At 45.6% G+C, this 22,854-nt stretch overlaps 1 protein-coding gene across 1 annotated transcript in view; it reads right to left on the bottom strand.

The window, feature by feature from the left end:
* Window positions 1-19,381, bottom strand: part of LOC147662707 (nicotinamide N-methyltransferase-like) — a 74,099-nt gene extending 54,718 nt beyond the window's left edge. Inside the window, exons 1-2 of the mRNA XM_086950958.1 lie at window positions 19,225-19,381; window positions 16,990-17,197 (exon numbers count right to left, since the gene is read on the bottom strand). Coding sequence (XP_086807084.1) covers window positions 16,990-17,197; window positions 19,225-19,372 — 356 coding nt within the window. The 5' untranslated portion in view covers window positions 19,373-19,381. The remainder of the gene's footprint in view (window positions 1-16,989; window positions 17,198-19,224) is intronic.
* Window positions 19,382-22,854: the final 3,473 nt, after the last annotated feature.

The following is a 22,854-nucleotide window of genomic DNA, read 5'->3' as shown; positions in this document are numbered from 1 at the left end:
TTGTTTTTAACCATATACCAATCATCTAGTACAGTTGTTCCCAAACCCACTTTTTTGTACAGCAAACTTCCGCGACCCACCTAGAAGTAATTGACATGATGCGGGCGATTTTCTTAGCGTAACTAAAGCATTGTGTGGTAGCACATTGTCATTTACAGACAGCACATTTTCCTTTGAAATAGCCACTAAATTTGCACACACACACACAGTTGTACTGCTAAAACTATATAGCGCACAAATGATAATATGTGGAAATCGGAGTCAGTGGATATTTATCATTTGTGCATCACCAAGTAAAGTGTCTTGTTTTGTGCTGATCCTACTACAATATGTGTTTCCATAACAATTCAGAGTTACAAAGAAATGCTTCCTTTTTCTTTCCTAACTGCTAAATGTGTACAGTTCATTTAAATGCTGTTGTGTTAAAACAAATTGACATCCTACAGCCTTTCAATTCACACACCTGTACCCCAGAAGGATTGTAACACAACTTACTTTAATTTTCTTTATCTGACTGCAAAGTGAGAGGCATTTGTAAACATCACTCCCCAAGCCAACAAAGCAGCAATTTGTTAGAAGACATAGTCTGCCATTTGGCCTCTTTCTTGAAGTGCATCAAATGTGACAAGATGAATACAGAACTTAAAGCCATCTTTATTTATTGCTAGATCTTTCGTGCCTCAACAAACATCAATCACAAACCACAGTTTGGGAAACACTGATCTAGTGCAATACAGGAAGGATATATGTGGCGTATGTGTCCACCATCTCACGAGAAACATCCTGAACACCGAGCATTTTCACTACCTCTCATGATTTGCTGATTTTTTATTGTGACAAACTACGAATATTTGTATTAGTAAGTAGAAAACTTTACAAGTACTGTATATAAAAATAAGGAAACATCATTGGTTCTGCTGGCACAATTTTTATTGTTTATATTATAGTATCTTGCACCATATATTGCATTTATTGTACACAACATTAACTGCCTAGGAAACCTTTTGTGATTAACTGACAGAACCACTGTTTCTTACGCATTTACAGACTATGGAACCTCTACAGGTGCTTTGGATGCACCCTTGTTTACAACCTATGACCATAAACCAACCAATGTGAGCCGTGAGTCGATGGGTGAACTCCCCCTACACCCAGCCTGCATCTGAATAGTCGTAGATGGGTTTGCATTTGGTGTGCCACCAGAGCGCCACCTCAGTGCTGACATGGCAATGAATGCAGGGCTGAGGCAGGTGAATTCATCAAAAAAAAGGCACGCCTCTGAAGTACAGGGTTTTTAAGAACTCAGCGGTGCCAGGGAACACACCCAAAGACTTCGAGTCCTTCCTGTTTCAGACTACAGAAACACAGAGTCTTCTTGGTGAAGTCAAAGATTGAACTTATTGGCTGCAGCCAGTAACAGATAACCTAGAAGTACAACACGGTGTACATTCTCAGGAGACTGCTCAAACTTACAAAGCCAGTCTTCTTCTTTAATACAAAATATTCGGCTCTAGGCAACATTCCTTATTTTACAGTTGACCATTCACATATTTTCACTACAAAGAAAAAGCAGAATCATGATGACAAGCCCATATTTCAGTTTGTCCAACCCATAATCAATTACCCGGCAAGGTCCAGTATTTTCATCAGATATCGGCGGACCCCTCATAAAAACGGGCACCTCCTCCTCGTAAAGCAAGTCATAAAGAGTGAAACAGGGACAGGTGTATGTAAGATTAGGCATGGTTTGTGTGCGATGAAAGGTTTATGACATGTTGGGTCTTGATACTAATCTCATTCGGTCACTGGGAAAGGAACTGGCCGAACAGGTTTTGGCTTCAGGCGGTGGAGTCAGCTTGCCCAGGTCACAGAGGAGTCAGCAAAGGTGTACGTATCCTTCAGATACGTTTTCGGCCTTAGTCACTGGCCTATGTGAGGGCAATCACAAAATGGCTGCCATTCACAAAATGGAACCCGAGGGTTCATGACGGAAACTCTGATTTAACGGTGATCTCATCACTCGAACACAGCGAAAATGCTCGTATATAGTATAATCGCCATTTCCGGTCTGCTGATACCAAAATCGTCATGATACGACGATGTTTATAACACGGGTCCAGAATTTTAAGTACCACAGACCCTCCTTTTGCCCTTACATAGGCAATTAACCTATACTCACGCTAATCGGAGTCCAGGTCTATATTTATAAAGTCATTGAGATGTTGCTGTTGCATCATCCTATTACTTAGCTCGTCCCTCGATACAGGTTTTCTTACACACGATGTAGCACAGAGGCCACACACAGTAGGAGCACACTGTATGCACAGACAGAACAGGAAAAGAATGGCTAGGATCATCCCAATGACCATTAGAATCTTCCATCCCCAGGCAGAGAACAGCTCCCAGAACCATCCCATCAACGACATGTCTCCTTTATCCACATGAATAGATTCAGAGATTTTATGCAGTTTGGAAATGGCCTGGTACACTGTCGGAGCGTTATCTAGGATGAAGACGCAGCAACTAGATTGGATCACTTTACATACCCCACCTCGGTCTGCTAGTATGACGTCTAATGCGACCCTGTTCTGAAGAGTCATAAGGCGGTCCGACTGGAGCTCAGCAGTCAAGTTACTAAGGGCACCGGCAGTTTCGACTATGGTGGATTCAACCACCCTTGTCAATTGGCGAATGTTCCTGCTGTTCACCCTAGGCCCCCAAAATGGAAGAAAACCTTCTACAAAATCTCCAAACTCTTGTCCTGTAGTGTCGTCTTTACTCATGACACCTCTAAGAATCCTTGTTTTATGGTAATCTGCCGCGGCCGTGTAGGTTGGAGGCAACAGGAACGAGATGAAACATGTGCCCGAGAAGTCAGGGGGCAACCATGTATAGGCTCTATCATGGCAGATGAAATAGGTACCCTTAGCTGCTAGGAATGAAGGGGAAGTTCAAGACGCAAAAACATACGTTTCAGTGCACGTACTTTTCCCTAACTGAGCTCTGGAATTCTTGCCATTACCTTGCAGACATCGGTGACCCTGATGGGGTACAATCCAAATCGGGGAGGATCTTTTTGCTCGCTTGTTCTCACTCAGGGTAACTCCATACTCTGTTACGTTCCATCTACTGTAAGCCTGCAACTCATCTCTGGGAATCGTTCTATACGAGTCAATATCTCTGCTCATATTTGTAATTCCCACCACTAATGCCTTGTTGCTCGAGTTACTTCTCGTGGAATGTGGGGGATATGGTTCAGAGATAAACAAGGACCCCCTGGGTATCAATAATACACAAATTCCTAGGGCAGGGTAAAGACCAATGTAAATTCAAAGTCCTAGGCCATCCACAAAATAAGTGACCATACAGGCTGGGACCAATGGAGAAAAAGAATTGTCGGGAGATAGTGTGTATATTAAAAAATATATATATTTAATTAAACATAGATAAAAATCATATAGAGACTCAAATGATAAGTCAAACTATATGATACAATAAAACAGTAACATATTCAATTCTTGGACAAAATACATCAAATACATTCATTAAAAAACAAATACATCATAGTAACGGTGTAGATCCTGGCAAATTTTAACAATTATATACAAAAAGAGGTGTTTACTGAAACAACGATTGCACTTATTAGAGAATTATTAAATGGACTCGAGTCCATTTAATAATTCTCTAATAAGTGCAATCGTTGTTTCATTGAGTCTCTATATGATTTTTATCTATGTTTAAATAAATATATATATTTTTTAATATACACATTATCTCCCGACAATTCTTTTTCTCCATTGGTCCCAGCCTGTGTGGTCACTTATTTTGTGGATGGCCTAGGACTTTGAATTCAATTTGTTCAATGGCATATATGAACATTGTCTGGAACGCCCACAAAGAACCATAGTAGCTGAATGGTAAGACAAAATATGGGATACCCTTATCTGTTGTATGTGGCATAAGACCACACACCCAACAATTAGCTGTGTTCACTACTAACTGGTGTTGGTGCAAAAGCTGAACGAATGAATTATTGACAAATTCCAATCTTCTAGCAGACTCGTGTTCAGGCAGAGGGTGAAAAGAATGCGAGGAAATAGAAGGAGGAGGAGTAGGCGGTGTAGTGGGTGAAAATGTCATTTGAAAAGAGAATAGAACACACCCTACTAGAATCATCATTACACTAAGCAACAGGAAAATACATAATGTCAGAAATCGTTTCTTTGTCATCATTACACACATTTTCTTTGTAAAAGTCATTGTCCGTGCAGGTCTCTCGGACTCGAGGAAATCCATCCTAAACGAAATATGCTGCTCGCGATGGTAGGGTGTTCTATGCTAAGGAATGCCTCTGTCAACCCAGGGCAACTCCCTTAGGCCAACCAGAACCTTCGACCTAGGGTCTCAGGCTTGCAATCCGAAGACTTTGGGCAACCGCGACCCTACAGCTGAACTCGGATGGCGGTTCGAAAAACAAAAATGAGTAAATCCTCGGTGGAGAGTTAGCCTGCAAACAGAAAAATCATAAAATCTTTTATATATATATTTTTTATATGTCCATGACTCTTGGTCGCAAATTATAGCGGTTTCTTCCAGGCAATGTCTGGTTTTGGAACAAAAGTTCAGGCTCTGAAGTGTTCAGTCGAATTGACGGTGGCCCGGCTCCTTGCAAAAGATTGTCGTTTGTTCGTTCCGAATTTGTTCCTTTTACACGTGCGTTGCTAAAAGGCAGAAAACGAGGCACAGTCTCAGTCTCAGAGTCAGCGATACCCTCCTGGACCCACCGGTCATACGGCAGAGGCAAAGGGACCCTCTTGCAATGACTTCCGTGGATCCAGGTTTTCTTTCCTTCCACTCGAACAGCTGATCTTGTTGAGAGAAGAACTAGATGGGGGCCGGTCCACCGGGGCTGGTCATTCTTTGTTCGCTGAAAATTCTTCACAAGGACCCAGGATCCAGGATCGATCGGATGCCCTGGAGCCTCGGAGACCTGAGGCAGAGAGTCGTGGACCTGTTGGTGTAAAACATGCAATTTAGCCGTCAATTCATACAAATAATCAAGCAGTACAGGATGTTCGATCTCAGAGAACTTTGTCGGTCTTGGCACTCCCCATGTGTTGGCCGGGCGGCCGAACACGATTTCGTAGGGACTAAGTCCCACTCGTGAGTGCACAGTCATTCTCGTTGATAGGAGTGCTAAAGGCAGAGCGTCAGGCCATTTAAGACCAGAGCTCGCTTGGATTTTGGCCAATTTAAGTTTTAATGTGCCGTTATAGCACTCTACTAGTCCAGCTGATTGGGGATGATTTGCAGCGTGAAACTTTTGTTGAATTCCTAGCCCTTCACATACTCTCTTCATCACTCGACCCACAAATTCACTTCCATTATCACTCCAGACCATTCTCGGCCTTCCAAATCTAGGGAAGAATTCTTTGACAAGGGCTTTAGCTGTGGATAAGGCTGTATTGTCTTTTAGGGGGTAAGCTTCTATCCATCTTGAAAAGGCACAAACAACAACGAGTACGTATTTCAAATTGTTGCACCTTTCCATGTGGATGAAATCTAGCTGCTAAACCTCAAACGGATACGTTGGAGGAGCAAAATGACCAGCTGGAGTTGGGGTTCCCCTACCAGGATTGTATTTCAGACACACCATGCAATTCTTGACCACATTCTCTGCACACCTAGGAATTCCGGCGTTTTACCATACTGGAGCCAACAACTTGCAAATCCCTTTCACACTGATGTGAGCCATCCCATGCGCCATTGTAACTACTGCAAGCACATACGCATCGGGTAACAACCATCGCTGATGCTCTGACAATTCAGTCCAACAACCATTCGAGTCCAATCTACCCGTACTCTCTCTCCATATGCTCAATTCTTTCTCTGTGGCTTCAGCTTGAATAGACTTCACGCTCTCAATCGTATCTTCACACATACCTACGTCTGGAACCCATCTCGCTGGACCTGCAACATACATTCGACTCATCACATTCCCTGCTGTTTCTTTCGCGACTTCATCTGCAAACGCATTACCACGACCAACATCGCCAGTGACCTTTTTGTGTGCACTACATTTCACAATCACAACTTGTAACGGTAAAGTAAGTGATTCAAGAAGTTCATTCACCAACTGACCATGTTGTATCTTAGTTCCATGCGAAGTCAGAAACCCACGTTCACGCCACAGACGTCCAAAACTATGAGCCACACCGAAGGCATATTGACTGTCGGTGTACACATTCACTCGCTTTCCTTTTGCTAACACACACTCTCTTGTAAGTGCAATCAGTTCTACTGCTCGCGCCGAATTGTGTGGAATGCGTGCAGCTTCAAAGTCGTAACAGCATATGCCGCAGTCGTGTCACCATTCGGAAGCTTTAAGCATGAACCATCCACCCATAAAGTACCATCACATTCAGTAAGACGAGTGTTCCTTAGATCTACTCTCCCTTTTGTTTCTTCCTCAGTTCTAAAGAAACAATCATGCTGCTCTTCAGCATTCTCTGTCTCAACTGGAATCGGCAACAACGTGGCTGGGTTTAGTGTGCTTCATCTTTTGATGTGCACATGACTTGCTAACAAGGTTAACTCGTAACCCGACAATCGAGCACTAGTTAAGTGCTGTGTCTGGGTTCTGTTTAACAATGTGTCCACTGCATGTGGAACCATCACGACTAACATGTTATCCATCACTAAACCAGCAGACTGTCGAATAGAAACAGCTGCTGCTGCCGTCGCTCTCAAACAACTCGGCAACGCTTTAGCTACCGGATCCAAAGTCGACCAAAAATACGCGCATGGACGCTGCTTGTCCCCAAAGGACTGTGTCAACACTGACAATGCACATCCCTCTCTCTCGTGGACATACAACGTAAAGGGCTTACTGTAGTCGGGGGTACCCAACACAGGAGCCGAACATAATGCATTACGTAATTCGGAAAAACTTTTCTGACAATCTTCAGACCAAGGAATGGGATTCGGTGTATCTTTACAAGTTAACGCTACCAAAGGTTTGGCCAGCAAAGAAAAATTTGGTAGCTATTGTCTGCAATAGGATGTAATGCCCAAGAATGCACGCACTTCTCTCTGTGTTCTTGGCACACTCAATTTTGCGATTGCCTGAATTCTTTCTGGGGTCAGTTTCCTTCCCTCCTTCGATAAGAGGTGACCTAAGTAGGTCAATTCTTGTCGACAATATTGTAATTTTGAAAGAGACACTTTGTGATGTAAATCAGACAAATGAAGAAACAACGACAACGTGGCTTCTTTACAAATCTCCTTGGTATCTGTAGCAACAAGCAAATCGTCAACGTACTGAATAAGAGTAGCGCCATCAGGTAAAACAATCGTATCAAGCTGTGTTTTTAAAGCCTGACTATATATCGATGGACTTTCACAGTAGCCTTGAGGAGCGCGTTTGAAGTGGAAGCTTCGGCCTCCTAAACTGAAGCCAAAAATATCCCTGCTCTCCTCGGCAACCGGGATGCTGAAGAAAGCATTCTTCAAATCAATCACCAAGAACCATGTGGCTGAAGCTGGAATCATAGTCAAGAGGGCAGTGATATCAGGGACAACTGGAAATTGTGGCACAACTATTTTATTGACCTCTCTAAGATCGATCACGAATCTGTACACAGGTGGCTGGGAAGGGTCAGTACACTTCAAAACAGGCAAAACAGGACTATTACAAACATTGCCTCTTGTCTCTTCAATTACATCTTTCCCAATCAATTCATAAATGATCGCTAACAACGCCTTTTCACCTTCGTTAGAGGTCTTGTATTGGGGAATACGTGGCATTTTAACATTGGCTTTCAATGTCACAACATATGGTGGTATTTCCAAAAGACCTACATCATTAGGACCAGTAGCCCAAAGAATATCTGGGAGAGAAGACAATTCTGACGGAAGTTCATCCTTTGACAAATACATTGGAGAGATCACTTTCTTACCTAGTGTAAGTTGCACTCCTGAAGGAGAACAATACAATGTCGCATACAATCTTTTCAACAGATCCAATCCTAGCAAGTTTTCACCACAACCTGTTGTCAGAATAAGGGGTGCTTCCAATTCACAGGGTCCAACAGAAAGGGACATAGGACTAGAGATCGGATTCCTAACCGGGGCGCGAGAAAAGCCTACTGAAACATTCATTTCACCAGACAAAGGTGTGCCAGGGAGTTTGGAGTGCATAATAGAACTCTTTGTAGCACCAGTATCCAACAGAAAAGGCTCTGACACACCTGATATAATCACCTCAACATAAGGTCCATTCTGATCTACTGGAACTGAAACAACTCCCTCCCTTTGTCTATGGCTGTCCTAGCAATCATTACCTTCCATGTTCTCATCGTCTGCATAGTAATCGTCAGCATAGTACTGAGTCGTCCTATCAGACGCGTTATTCTGCTGGTCAAAACTATTCATTGAATTCTGAGACGGAAAGGAACGTGCGTTCTGAGGGAAATTTCCACGTCCTCTACCTCTAGGAGCTTGTTGAACACCTCGACCTCTTGCACCTGAAACACCATTCGTACGTTGTAACAAAGCAGGACAGCTACTCTTAAAATGACCCTCTTCTTTACAATATGCACACTGGTTAGGGCCCACAGGGAAACGTGGTTGGGAAGACTCAAACCGTGGCGAATTTCTCTGAAACTGCTGAGGCTGCGGATAGTCACGCTGATTATTGCGAGGCGGATACGCCTGCTGTAAAAGAATCTTCGTTTTCAACTCTTTCGTTTTCTTGTCTGCTCTATCCTTCTCGTCCTTATCTCTATTTTCGTAATACTGTGCAGTAGCCAGTATTTGCGCTGAAGAGGAAACTGCCCAAGAACTCTCTGAATCTTTCAATTTCTTACACAACTCGGGAAGCAAATTGTGAACAAACTTGTCAACAAACAACCGTTGACCACCTTCTGTACTCATATCTTGACCGCTATGGTCGACAAACGTTTCTTCAAACCTGGTGAAGAAATCGGACACCGTTTCGTCTTTCTTCTGTTTACACGCAGATGATTTATCCCAATTTACGCGTATCGCAGGCATTAAAGTCTTCATATAAGTAATTATTCTACCAGGGAGTTCCGCAATTAAAGGCTCGGGTTTGGCACCACCAACTTGTCGGTCATCGGCAGCAGCAATATTAACCCATGTATCACCTAACTCCTGATCATGATTGGCGTGGCAAATCTTTCCCCATAAAGGCTGTGGAACAACATTCCCGAACAACATGTCTATATCGGCTAAATTCATAATGCATGAGCTTGCAGTCTGTGATAATTCCTTATAATACCCAGTAGGATTTTTACGGGGGTCAGGTAACGTCTGTTTAAGAGCCAGAACCTCTGTTCGCTTCCATGGAACGTGTACCCAAACACGCTGAAAGTGAGCCGGTACAACTGGTGGATTATTACCTGGACCAGCGGCCACTTCTTCCTTCCATACCAGAGGAACCTCTCTCATGGGATACTGTCGCGCCTTTTTCCTACCGGATGCGTCATGCTCAAGCAGTGATCGAGAAGTGCCCTCCTCACTCCGATACGATAACAATGTCGCAACCGCTTCCTCAACATCGGGACCTACAATCATACCTTCTGAAAACTCAAACCGCACACGGCACAACTTAGGCGGATAGCATTCCAGATCATTTTCCTCCAAATCCTCACAAAGAAAAACACACATTTGCTCAAAAACATATCTCTGATTCGATGCTTCCCATTGACGGAAGACATCCATGATAGACTCTACATCATATCTTATAGGATCGACAACCCATTAATGCGCTAGACGATTCAGTAATTCTCTCTCTCGATAGTCAGGCAGTCGACTCCGCAACTGTCTTCGTTCTGTATTAGGGGTCGTATTAGGCGACCCAAAGAAAGGAGAGAAAAGATTAGTAACAGTGTTCGCCATTCTCTGTCGAACAGAAGGAGAAACTGACGGAAGAACGGGAGGAAAACGAGGGTGAGGTAAGGCAGAGGCAGAGGCAGTAGCAGAGGGGGTATTAGGAGAAGTAGTCGGTACAATAGGCAAAGTCGTAGGAAGCACAGATGGAGCAGGTGTGATCGGTGGCCCTTGAGGAGGCTGCACCTGAAGAATAGGAGCCAGCGGAAGAGGGGCTGGCGGCTGTGGGAGAACTGGGGGTTGTGCAGCTGGGCATTGTATAGCAAAGGGTTGCGGAGGTGCTGTAGCACTCCGCGCATAGGGGGGTGGCGAATACAATACGTGTGACATTAAAGGATCCCTCTCAAATTCTCGTGAATCTGGGTGGAGAGGTGGCAAGACTGGATAACATTTATCAATCGCCATTTTACGTTGCCTGTGCAACTGCTCATTCGCCTGTTCCTCTTCATTATCTTTAAACTGCGCAGTGGCTTGTATTATCGAGATACTCTTTTCTCTCTTATTTCTTTTTGCTAATTTAATTTCCCTCTGTTTGGCTTCCTTTCGCCATAGGCGGAAAGAGTCAAACATTGCCGGCCGGGCTTTCTTCTGAAAAAGTTTAACCTCCAAATTATCTAGAATTTCAGTCTCAAAACTACTATATTGGGGCCATTTTAGAACACCATCTTTTCTGGTGTATCAGATCCATACTTCATTATATGTGATAGGGCCTACGCCGTGCTTCACATAGAGCTCATATGTTGGAGTTCCAACTGGAGGAACCGGACACGGGTCCTCCAATCGGGAATCCCTGCTACAACCAAAACAAAACAAATTTCCAAGTCTGCTAAGACCAGGCATCTTCGCTCACTAGTCTAGCTTCAAACTTTGAAGGATTATCGAATACGATAGTCTCGTGAATACACGAGTCCCTCGGTTTTGGCGCTTGCAAGTTCCAAACAAAACGATCCCAAGAAATCAAAGATCCCCTTGGAATACCCAAAAACTAAGAACCAAACTAAGGACTGGGAGACGCTCCACTCATACTTAACTGAGGTATCGATGACATCACCAGAAGACTCGTCTATCGTTTCGCTCTACCAATCATCAAGGGTCCAAACCAGGGCGATAGTCAGGGCAGCAGTCCTTCGTAGCCGTCGGGAAGTGGGGAACCTCGCAGCAAAGACTTTCGGACCACGTCGACATACAGGGGTCGATGAAGTGGCGGCCTTCCTCCAGAATTTTAACACAAAGCTCCTCACAAACCTCTGGCTTGGACCGGTACCGCTGAAATCGCCCACGTTGGGCGCCAACTGAAGTACCGGGTTTTTAAGAACCCAGCGGTGCCAGGGAACACACACAAAGACTTTGAGTCCTTCCTGTTTCAGACTACAGAAACACAGAGTCTTCTTGGTGAAGTCAAAGATTGAATTTATTGGCTGCAGCCAGTAACAGATATCCTAGAAGTACATCACGGTGTATATTCTCAGGAGACTGCTCAAACTTACAAAGCCAGTCTTCTTCTTTTATACAAAATATTCGGCTCTAGGCAACATTCCTTATTTTACAGTTGACCATTCACATATTTTCACTACAAAGAAAAAGCAGAGTCATGATGACAAGCCCATATTTCAGTTTGTCCAACCCATAATCAATTACCCGGCAAGGTCCAGTATTTTCATCAGATATCGGCGGACCCCTCATAAAAACGGGCACCTCCTCCTCGTAAAGCAAGTCATAAAGAGTGAAACAGGGACAGGTGTATGTAAGATTAGGCATGGTTTGTGTGCGATGGAAGGTTTATGACATGTTGGGTCTTGATACTAATCTCATTCGGTCACTGGGAAAGGAACTGGCCGAACAGGTTTTGGCTTCAGGCGGTGGAGTCAGCTTGCCCAGGTCACAGAGGAGTCAGCAAAGGTGTACGTGTCCTTCAGATACGTTTTCGGTCTTAGTCACTGGCCTATGTGAGGGCAATCACAAAATGGCTGCCGTTCACAAAATGGAACCCGAGGGTTCATGACGGAAACTCTGATTTATCGGTGATCTCATCACTCGAACACAGCGAAAATGCTTGTATATAGTATACTCGCCATTTCCGGTCTGCTGATACCAAAATCATCATGATACGACGATGTTTATAACACGGGTCCAGAATTTTAAGTACCACACCTCACCTGGCTGAAGTCCACCGCCAAAAACGAGCATTAGCAAGACAAATTTGTCTGTGGTTGTCCGCCAGCCTTCTGGCATTTCTTGCTTTGCCGTTGTTTTTGCAAAACTTTATACTTTGGGAATATGCCAGGCCCTTATCAATTTAAATTAAATCACTTGCTACGGGCAAAAAAGGTTTTCGGATTAAACATAAATACACATTCTCATACTTCTCCCTGGCACTGAATGGAATTGCTTTGTGTGCGGATGTGTTCCTTGTGAAAGGGTGTCATCCCGTAACTCGTAGTGAAGTCAGCCAATGGCTGAAGGAGATTGATGCATTACTACTTAATGCAAGCTTCAGTGTGTGGAAGAAAAATGTGAACAACACAACCGCAGACTAATGGATGAAGTCTGGCAGAACACCAGACCTAATAAATAAATAGAAAGAGGAATAGTTGAAATAAATGTAAGATCAGACTAGCAAATCATGCTGTAAAAGCAGATGATGAGGATATGAAAACAAATAGAATTGAAATGGGAGGAGAAAAACTGAACACATTACTATAACTAAGCACTCTAGTGATGAACAACAATAATAATAATATATAATGATGAAGGTGTCTCATCGGTCTTGACCCCCGAAAACATGAAAAGCAATGAGTGTGGAACACTGGCAGGTAATGCCTACATCAAGCCCACTCTGTGAACAGGTGCACCAGCAGAGGTGGTAAGGGGCATCATCAGGGAAAAGTGTAGAACTCAACTGACTACACACGTCATAGCAAAGTAAACCAAGGACAGAACCCACTGCAGGTTGACTTCAGCGGCTGGATGGCAGTGCCAGCGAAGAAGGAAGCCACTACAGGAGGACTTCAGTAATGGGCTCGCTGTGCAGCGCACACAGTACCCACCGCAGGTGGACTTCAGCAGCTGGCTCACAGTGTCAGTGAAGACAGAACCCACTGCAAGTAGACTTCAGCAGCTGGCTCAGAGTACCAGCGAAGACAGAACCCACTGCAAGTAGACTTCAGCAGCTGGCTCAGAGTACCAGCGAAGACAGAACCCACTGCAGGTGGACTTAAGCAGCTGGCTCAAAGTGCCAGCAAAGACAGAACCCACTGCAGGTGGACTTAAGCAGCTGGCTCAAAGTGCCAGCAAAGACAGAACCCACTGCAGGTGGACTTAAGCAGCTGGCTCAAAGTGCCAGCAAAGACAGAACCCACTGCAGGAGGACTTCAGCAGCTGGCTCACAGTGCCGGCAAAGACAGAACCCACTGTAGGTGGACTTCAGCAGCTGGCTCAAAGTGCCAGCAAAGACAGAACCCACTGTAGGTGGACTTCAGCAGCTGGCTCAAAGTGCCAGCAAAGACAGAACCCACTGCAGGTGGGCTTCACCAGCTGGCTCAAAGTGCCAGCAAAGACAGAACCCACTGCAGGTGGACTTAAGCAGCTGGCTCAAAGTGCCAGCAAAGACAGAACCCACTGCAGGTGGACTTAAGCAGCTGGCTCAAAGTGCCAGCAAAGACAGAACCCACTGCAGGTGGACTTAAGCAGCTGGCTCAAAGTGCCAGCAAAGACAGAACCCACTGCAGGAGGACTTCAGCAGCTGGCTCACAGTGCCGGCAAAGACAGAACCCACTGTAGGTGGACTTCAGCAGCTGGCTCAAAGTGCCAGCAAAGACAGAACCCACTGTAGGTGGACTTCAGCAGCTGGCTCAAAGTGCCAGCAAAGACAGAACCCACTGCAGGTGGGCTTCACCAGCTGGCTCAAAGTGCCAGCAAAGACAGAACCCACTGCAGGTGGACTTAAGCAGCTGGCTCAAAGTGCCAGCAAAGACAGAACTCACTGCAGGAGGACTTAAGCAGCTGGCTCACAGTGCCAGCAAAGACAGAACCCACTGCAGGAGGACTTCAGCAGCTGGCTCAAAGTGCCAGCAAAGACAGAACCCACTGCAGGTGGACTTAAGCAGCTGGCTCAAAGTGCCAGCAAAGACAGAACTCACTGCAGGAGGACTTAAGCAGCTGGCTCACAGTGCCAGCAAAGACAGAACCCACTGTAGGTGGACTTAAGCAGCTGGCTCACAGTGCCAGTAAAGACAGAACCCACTGTAGGTGGACTTAAGCAGCTGGCTCACAGTGACAGCAAAGACAGAACCCACTGTAGGTGGACTTCAGCAGCTGGCTCAAAGTGCCAGGAAAGACAGAACCCACTGCGGATGGACTTAAGCAGCTGGCTCAAAGTGCCAGCAAAGACAGAACCCACTGCAGGAGGACTTCAGCAGCTGGCTCACAGTGCCGGCAAAGACAGAACCCACTGTAGGTGGACTTCAGCAGCTGGCTCAAAGTGCCAGCAAAGACAGAACCCACTGCAGGTGGGCTTCAGCAGCTGGATCACAGTGCCAGCAAAGACAGAACCCACTGCAGGAGGACTTCAGCAGCTGGCTCAAAGTGCCAGCAAAGACAGAACCCACTGCAGGTGGACTTAAGCAGCTGGCTCAAAGTGCCAGCAAAGACAGAACCCACTGCAGGTGGACTTAAGCAGCTGGCTCAAAGTGCCAGCAAAGACAGAACCCACTGCAGGTGGACTTAAGCAGCTGGCTCAAAGTGCCAGCAAAGACAGAGCCCACTGCAGGTGGACTTAAGCAGCTGGCTCACAGTGCCAGCAAAGACAGAACCCACTGTAGGTGGACTTCAGCAGCTGGCTCAAAGTGCCAGGAAAGACAGAACCCACTGCGGATGGACTTAAGCAGCTGGCTCAAAGTGCCAGCAAAGACAGAACCCACTGCAGGAGGACTTCAGCAGCTGGCTCACAGTGCCGGCAAAGACAGAACCCACTGTAGGTGGACTTCAGCAGCTGGCTCAAAGTGCCAGCAAAGACAGAACCCACTGCAGGTGGGCTTCAGCAGCTGGATCACAGTGCCAGCAAAGACAGAACCCACTGCAGGAGGACTTTAGCAGCTGGCTCAAAGTGCCAGCAAAGACAGAACCCACTGCAGGAGGACTTCAGCAGCTGGCTCAAAGTGCCAGCAAAGACAGAACCCACTGCAGGTGGACTTAAGCAGCTGGCTCAAAGTGCCAGCAAAGACAGAACCCACTGCAGGAGGACTTCAGCAGCTGGCTCAAAGTGCCAGCAAAGACGGAACCCACTGCAGGTGGGCTTCAGCAGCTGGATCACAGTGCCAGGAAAGATGGGACCCACTGCAGGTGGGCTTCAGCAGCTGGCTCAAAGTGCCAGCAAAGACAGAACCCACTGCAGGTGGGCTTCAGCAGCTGGATCACAGTGCCAGCAAAGACAGAACCCACTGCAGGAGGACTTCAGCAGCTGGCTCAAAGTGCCAGCAAAGACAGAACCCACTGCAGGTAGACTTCAGCAGCTGGGTCAACGTGCCAGCAAAGACAGAACCCACTGCAGGAGGACTTCAGCAGCTGGGTCAACGTGCCAGCAAAGACAGAACCCACTGCAGGAGGACTTCAGCAGCTGGCTCAAAGTGCCAGCAAAGACAGAACCCACTCTAGGAGGACTTCAGCAGCTGGCTCAAAGTGCCAGCAAAGACAGAACCCACTGCAGGAGGACTTAAGCAGCTGGCTCAAAGTGCCAGCAAAGACAGAACCCACTGCAGGAGGACTTCAGCAGCTGGCTCAAAGTGCCAGCAAAGACAGAACCCACTGCAGGTGGGCTTCAGCCGCTGGATCACAGTGCCAGTGAAGACAGAAACCACTGCAGGTGGACTTCAGCCGCTGGCTCACAGTGCCAGTGAAGACAGAAACCACTGCAGGTGGACTTCAGCCGCTGGCTCACAGTGCCAGCAAAGACAGAACCCACTGCAGGAGGACTTCAGCAGCTGGCTCAAAGTGCCAGCAAAGACAGAACCCACTGCAGGTGGACTTAAGCAGCTGGCTCAAAGTGCCAGCAAAGACAGAACCCACTGCAGGAGGACTTCAGCAGCTGGCTCAAAGTGCCAGCAAAGACAGAACCCACTGCAGGTGGACTTAAGCAGCTGGCTCAAAGTGCCAGCAAAGACAGAACCCACTGCAGGAGGACTTCAGCAGCTGGCTCAAAGTGCCAGCAAAGACAGAACCCACTGCAGGAGGACTTCAGCAGCTGGCTCAAAGTGCCAGCAAAGACAGAACCCACTGCAGGTGGGCTTCAGCCGCTGGATCACAGTGCCAGTGAAGACAGAAACCACTGCAGGTGGACTTCAGCCGCTGGCTCACAGTGCCAGTGAAGACAGAACCCACTGCAGGTGGACTTCAGCCGCTGGATCACAGTGCCAGTGAAGACAGAACCCACTGCAGGTGGACTTCAGCAGCAGGCTTGCAGTGCCAGTGAAGGTAGGACCGAATGCCGGTGGACTCTAACAGCTGGCTCAAAGTGCTGGCACATATTCACAAACACAGCAGGTGCATTAAGACTAATCATCCACTGAGAACAGGTACAGTGCATGAATCTTGTTCCAATGCCCCTTCGTCAGGTACTGCACAGTACACTGCACAAACCATCACAAATTGCTGTCAATATCACAGATTCCATGGAGATGTCAAACATTCACAATTGTCACAGGCAGTGAGTACTTTTGACAGTCTTTCCGCCATCCAGGAACTGTTTCTGGCCTTCAGCTGTCCACTGCCAGAGCTGACCATAGACCTTCGACTGGGCACATCTCTTTTGACCAGTTGATAGCACCGATAATTCCCCAGCCACAGTCTTTGTTACAGTGTTCTCATCACAACCTCATCTCTCCAAACTCTTCGAATCTAGAAAGGTGATCACCAAGATATCCATCTTCACTGAGCATCTTTTTTTAAGCAAACTAGACCACAGCATCCCGGCTACAATGTCCTCTGTAGGGGTGGGTGAGGTGAATTAGCAACACAGGTATTTATAGAAGTGACATGAGACACCAACAAGAGTTTGGTTCTCACACAGAATAGGATTCTTACCTGCTGCCCTGAAGTTCACAAAACAACTTTATCTCTTGACTGCAGTCCATGGCACCAGGGTCATTCTTCAGCCATTTCTGTAGCTCTTCCATGGACTTGTCATTCAAGCAGGCAAAGGTGATCTCAGTGAAATACTCACAGGCTGGGAGGATGTAATGGATGAAGGGGCCGGCGGAAACGTAAATCAGAGAGCCCCCTTCCACCGCACCTGCTCAGAGAAACATTAACACTTTAGTGTACTGCAGGGATATCAAAGGATGCTTCAACTTCTGTATTGAGCATAAAGACATTTACAGGTGCAACACAAGACCGAAACAGTCACATCAAGTTATAAATCCACAGTGAAAACCAGAAGGGGTGACGTTATTTCCAAAGTTAATAAACTGCCTCGGTCACCCCACCTGCTTCATAGTCTTGTCAAACACCCTATCATTTCTGGCTGACAGAGTCAAGTGCTTGGGCTCAGAGGGTCAATCCCTTCTGGTCACCCCTCCTCAGCAGATGCCCGGGTTAGGAAGCAGAGTTATCTCTGTGGCCACCGCCTAACCTCAGCACTCCTTTCCACGTCAGTAATATAAGGAGTCCAAACTACTACATTTTTGGAAAACTGAAGATGTGGCTCTTTAGATTGTATGTCTGTCTGTCCGGCTGTCCACCTTTCTGAGCACCTCTCATGAATGATTATTTAGTACTGAGAAGCTTGGAGAATGCCCTCTTATTCTTGTCATGTCACATAAAATATTTACTTTTTTGAAACTGACAGTAGGTTTGTTGAGTGGTATCTTGTCCTGTTGAACTCTAAACTTCTCAAGCTCTCCACCCTCAGCACCCTTGGTGAGACAAGAGCCAAAAGGGAGAGACCAGGCTATTCAAGTGCAGTTCATCGGTGTAATGGTCGTCGGACACCGGTGATAAAACACAGTATTCACACTGGACACTTCCCTCTAACGACTTACTACCCCAGGACTCACACAGGATACTGCCCTATTACCATCGACTGTCCTAGGAGCCACTAAAGAAACAGACCTGTAACCAATGACTGCCCAGGACCACACAGGATACTGACCTGTAACCACTGACTGCTCTGCAACCCACACAGGAAACAGCCCTGTAACCACTGACTGTCCCAGGATGCATACAGAATACTGCCCTGTAACTACTGGCTGTCCTAGGACCCACACAGTATACCATCATGCAACCACTAACTGCCCCAGGACCAAAACACAGAAAACAGCTCTGTAGCCACTGACTGTCATATGACCACACAGTATACTGCCCTGTAACGACTGACTGCCCCTGAACTCACACTTGCTACTGGCCTGAATGCCACTGAGTGCCCCAAAACGCACACAGAAAACAGGCCTGTAACCACTGATTGCCCAATGGCCCTCACAGGAAACTGACCTGTAACTACTGTCAGCCCAGGACTCGGGCACAGGAAACAGCCCTGCTACCACTGACTGCTCCAGGGCTCACAGAAAAGGCTTCGACGTTTCTATGACATGTCCCTCTTTGCAAATCTTAAATCCTTGAAATAGTGGATAAATAAATAGGGCCTGGGGGCAGACTCCTGTGCCAAAACTACAAATCTAGAGCCTCCCCAGGAGTAGCAGTTCTTTCTGCAGGTCTGTAACTGATCGCCCCTTGAAAACATGTCTCTCTTTATGTCAAGGGAATACTGTCCATTCACAAAGGGTCTGGGTTACAGAGGATTGGTTTCTGACTGATGCCTCTAAAGTAGCATGAAGTATTCTGGATTGAAAAAGAGTCAAACAGGTGTCAACACATGCTATATATGTCATAGCAAACTACTCTCTCCTGTGCTGTCTATGTGGATGTAGTTCTGAACTTAATTTAGACAGAAATGAACCCTGGAGTGTGCACAAGGGCTGATGGGTAAATCCCATGAGAAAGATGTAATGGTATTAAGGATTTGAAACAATGGTCACATTCAGCACACGTTACCCCTGCATGATTCAGAGCTAAGCCCTACAGTCAGTGTGACAAACTGTGTTCAGGAGAGAAGACAGACAAGAAAATAATTTGTTTGCAAAATGAAAGATCTAATCCAAACATAAAAGCCTGGGCCCTTCAGTACTAAAGTATTTTTAGGTTTGGAAACGACCCAATTTAACAATACCAATTATCTTCGTCAATAAAGCTCTTGTAAATGGATCAATATAATATCTATTACCTGTGGGTGAGTTGGTGAGGAGTAACACTAATAGTACTTACCTGATGAAAAGATCCTCAGGTAAGCAGGAAACAGTTGATTCATAGTATCGTCCACATATTCACAGTCTTGTACTAAGTACGTCTGGAGAAACTTTCGTGGATCAAAGAACTTCTCGTACAATTCCTTCTGACTCATGCCAGAGGCCATGTTATCTACTGTGCTGCTCTCCTGCCACTCTTGCTCTTTTTATGCGCTCACATGTCTTCAAGAAATCTACATTGTAAAGAAATCAAACAAGAAATCTACATTGTAAAGAAATCAAACAAGAAATCTACATTGTAAAGAAATCAAACAAGAAATCTACATTGCAAATGATATCTTCAAAGAACGCATTGACAACAACAGTTTCGACACCCAGACAGCGACAACAAACGCCATCACGCAAGCACATCGACCCTCTACTCTCCTGGCCAACCACGAAGACACCATCAAAATCATGAACACCATCCACTCCGGCTCACCCTCCGACCCCTGCCCCCACCACATCTTCAATATAAGAGGAGTGGTTCTGTCGGGAGAGAGGCTATTTCTTTTGTACAAAGTATAAAATACTGTAAGACTGTTCACTTTAGTAATAACCAATATTACAGACAAGTGATATACAGGTTCAACCTTCAATATTTAGAACACACCACAAAGACCAGCGATTTATAGTCAAAAACTGAAATTTGTATTGTATGAATACATATTATTTGCAAAAGGCTGTCAATAAAACAACGCAATACACAACAATAAGGTGATTGAAGTGCAAGAAAAGTGACTTGTGGTGATCGGTGAAAAAAGTGCTGTACATATAATACATGGATGACATAAAAAGGGGGTTATGATGAACTGTCCATTGTTTTGAGCATAAATATATGTCCCCTGTATGATTTTTATGATTAAGTCAGGGAAGCTGCATGGACTAGTCAGGTTACAACGTCGACGTTTCGACCCAAGGTCAGAGCGCAACTAATTCTGCGTCATCCGAGACAATAGGTGTTATTCTTGAAGCTCTCAATGTTAAACAAAATTTTATTAAACGCTGGACGCGTTCATACGATGTTCGTAAACGGGTTCTCCTTCCTATCTGGCGCGAAAACCTTTTTCCTATTGTCCCGGATGAAGGGCATACAGCCCGAAATTCATTGGACTGTGATTTGTGTTATTGAAATACCGCTCAATGAATTTAATATTTGAAACAAACGGATGTTGATGGATTAAAAAAAGATTAAAAAAAAATTTTTTTTTTGATGTGTTGAATACAATATACGAATTCAAAACGTTGCATGGATCTTTATTTTGAAGCAATTTGAACTCTCTTAGAGTGGAGCGCCAAGGGATGCCTCCAATAGACATTGGTGGCACATTCTTTTGTTGACTAACTGGCCGTCCTTGACAAGAGACGCCACCTGGGCTGCAAACCTCACAAACATTGATAAACTTATTACTTTTGTGTGTTGACCTTAATACAGAACTTTGCTGTGCGACAAACCAATTATTTTTATGATAGGCAAACTTAGACAGCCACAGGGATGAACAGGCCGGGAGGTCCTGTTGGGTGGGTGGGAAAATCCAGTGGTGGATAGTAGACCTACACCAGGTGGTTGTGGTCTGGACTACAATTTGTATCCCCTCCCTCATCCCTTTTCCTTTCCCTCCTTGTACAGCCCTGTCTAAACTTTCAACCAGGTCCTGAAGATGATCCTAAATAATCAGATCGAAACATCGTCGACCTGTCAGTGCAACTGATGGCGCACCCCTCTTGTGGTTCAACAGAAACTGTTACCAATCATTCAAAATACCTTGTAAATCATTGACTTGAACCACCATATTCACTGTATATACTTGCCCACAATTGCACCTTGCGCTGTTTTTCGCTGATAACACAATGTCACTTGCGTCACCTCCCCTTGTGTCACTTACACAATTGAGCACCAGGTCCAATTCGGGTTGTTCACGCAATTTCTTGCCTAGAGTGCTGTCACAACTGTATTACTTATTTTTTCTTTTTTCCCCTTCCAAATATTTGATGCCTTGTGCACCTAAAAAACAAACTGAGTCTCCCTTTCTTTCATGTAATGTATTGTACATACGTGTCTAACTGTTCCACCTAATGATACCACTTGAGATACTGTTGTTTCTCTCACGTACCTACCCAAATCTCAACGTGGTTTATAGATTTTACTCCTGTTGTCTGATACAAAATTTGTATCTCTGGCAGGCTCCACCAGCCAGTTGGAGACGAGCTGCACAATGTGCAAATGCCGCCCTCAAGTGATCGTTACACTCAAAACTGATTAGAATCACATAAAGGCTCCACCAGCCTGACGTAAATAATTAATTTACTCTCTTAATTTCTATGCAGGTAAGTACTTAATCAATAATAACTCAATCAGAAGGAAAGAAAACAGAGTCCGTGGTGTTAGAGTTTCTAAGGGTTTTATTCCTCATAAAGGAATCAGGATATCATGTTCTGACCACCACAGGGGTGTCAGAAGGGATAGATGAGCGCGCTCTCGTTTATTGATATTACATAGCTTATATACTTGATTTACATCATAAGTTTCAATGTGAGAGGCGTAACAGCTGAGAGAAGACAAGATAACAGTATACACGTGGTACCAATACATCATCAAGAGGCGTAAACTAGGCGTGAACTAGAGGTGTGTGCTAGAAACGTCACTGATAGGTGACGCAAGTGGGTGGCACCAAGGGGTGGTGCTAACAGAATGTTGCAATGTCAGCAGAAATCGGAAGCTTGGATGCGCGCGCAGCTGTATGACGTGTGACTGACAGGGTGCAGGGGTCTTGACATTTACACTGACGGGAAGAGACAGAAGTCTGGCATGTCAGATCAACTTGTACTTCTATCATATCTGATATCTGATGTTTAGGAACTATACTATCTGGGCGGAAAGGTCTCTAGGGCAGAAGCTATTCTATGCTAACTGTGAATGCGTGTATGAGCGCCTGAGTGTCTACATGTGAAGCGTGGGGGCACGGGGCCTTCCATGGAAGCATGGCAACGGAGGCTATGAATTACTTGCATTAAGACAGGTCGGCCCTTTGGCTCTGCAGCTGGAGAGGATGTTTACAGGATCTAGTAGGCAGGAATGTATTCTCGGGGAGCGAAGCAGATAACTCGAAGGTTATAGTCAGTCTTGGCAGAAAGCAGGCTTGAGCTGAGCGCGAGGGGCCGCGCTGAATATAGGACATAGTTCATGAGTACGGAGGTAGCCTGGGCAGAGCCAGGAGCCACAAAAGAGGTTCAGATGGCAGGAATTCAGGGCCTACTCTGGCTAGAGCAGGAAAAAGTGAAAAGTGTACTACAAAAAGACGTTGGCATAGCATACTTAGGAACGGACTATATAATCCATTCATGGTGCTTCTGAAAGAGGACAAGTTGACGGTGGACGCAAATGTATTTGCGTCTTCATAACTGGCACAGGAGGGAAGTTACATGCACTTTAAGCTGGTACATGGAGTCGGTGGGGTACGCGCTAGGGAACACAACATGGCCAAAATTTAATTTTCCTCATTCCCTCCTTGTTCCCTACGGACCCTTCATGAAATATCGATCCTCATGAATCGATCAGTCTGTTCTTGTAACATCATTTGTTCTTCTTTCTTTCGGTTACGTTTTGAGT

Source organism: Lissotriton vulgaris, unplaced genomic scaffold (assembly GCF_964263255.1).
Source record: "Lissotriton vulgaris unplaced genomic scaffold, aLisVul1.2 SCAFFOLD_3354, whole genome shotgun sequence".
Classification (NCBI taxonomy): Eukaryota; Metazoa; Chordata; class Amphibia; order Caudata; family Salamandridae; genus Lissotriton; species Lissotriton vulgaris.
Note: the sequence above shows the minus strand (reverse complement) of the source record. Positions and strands in the feature narration are given on the sequence as shown.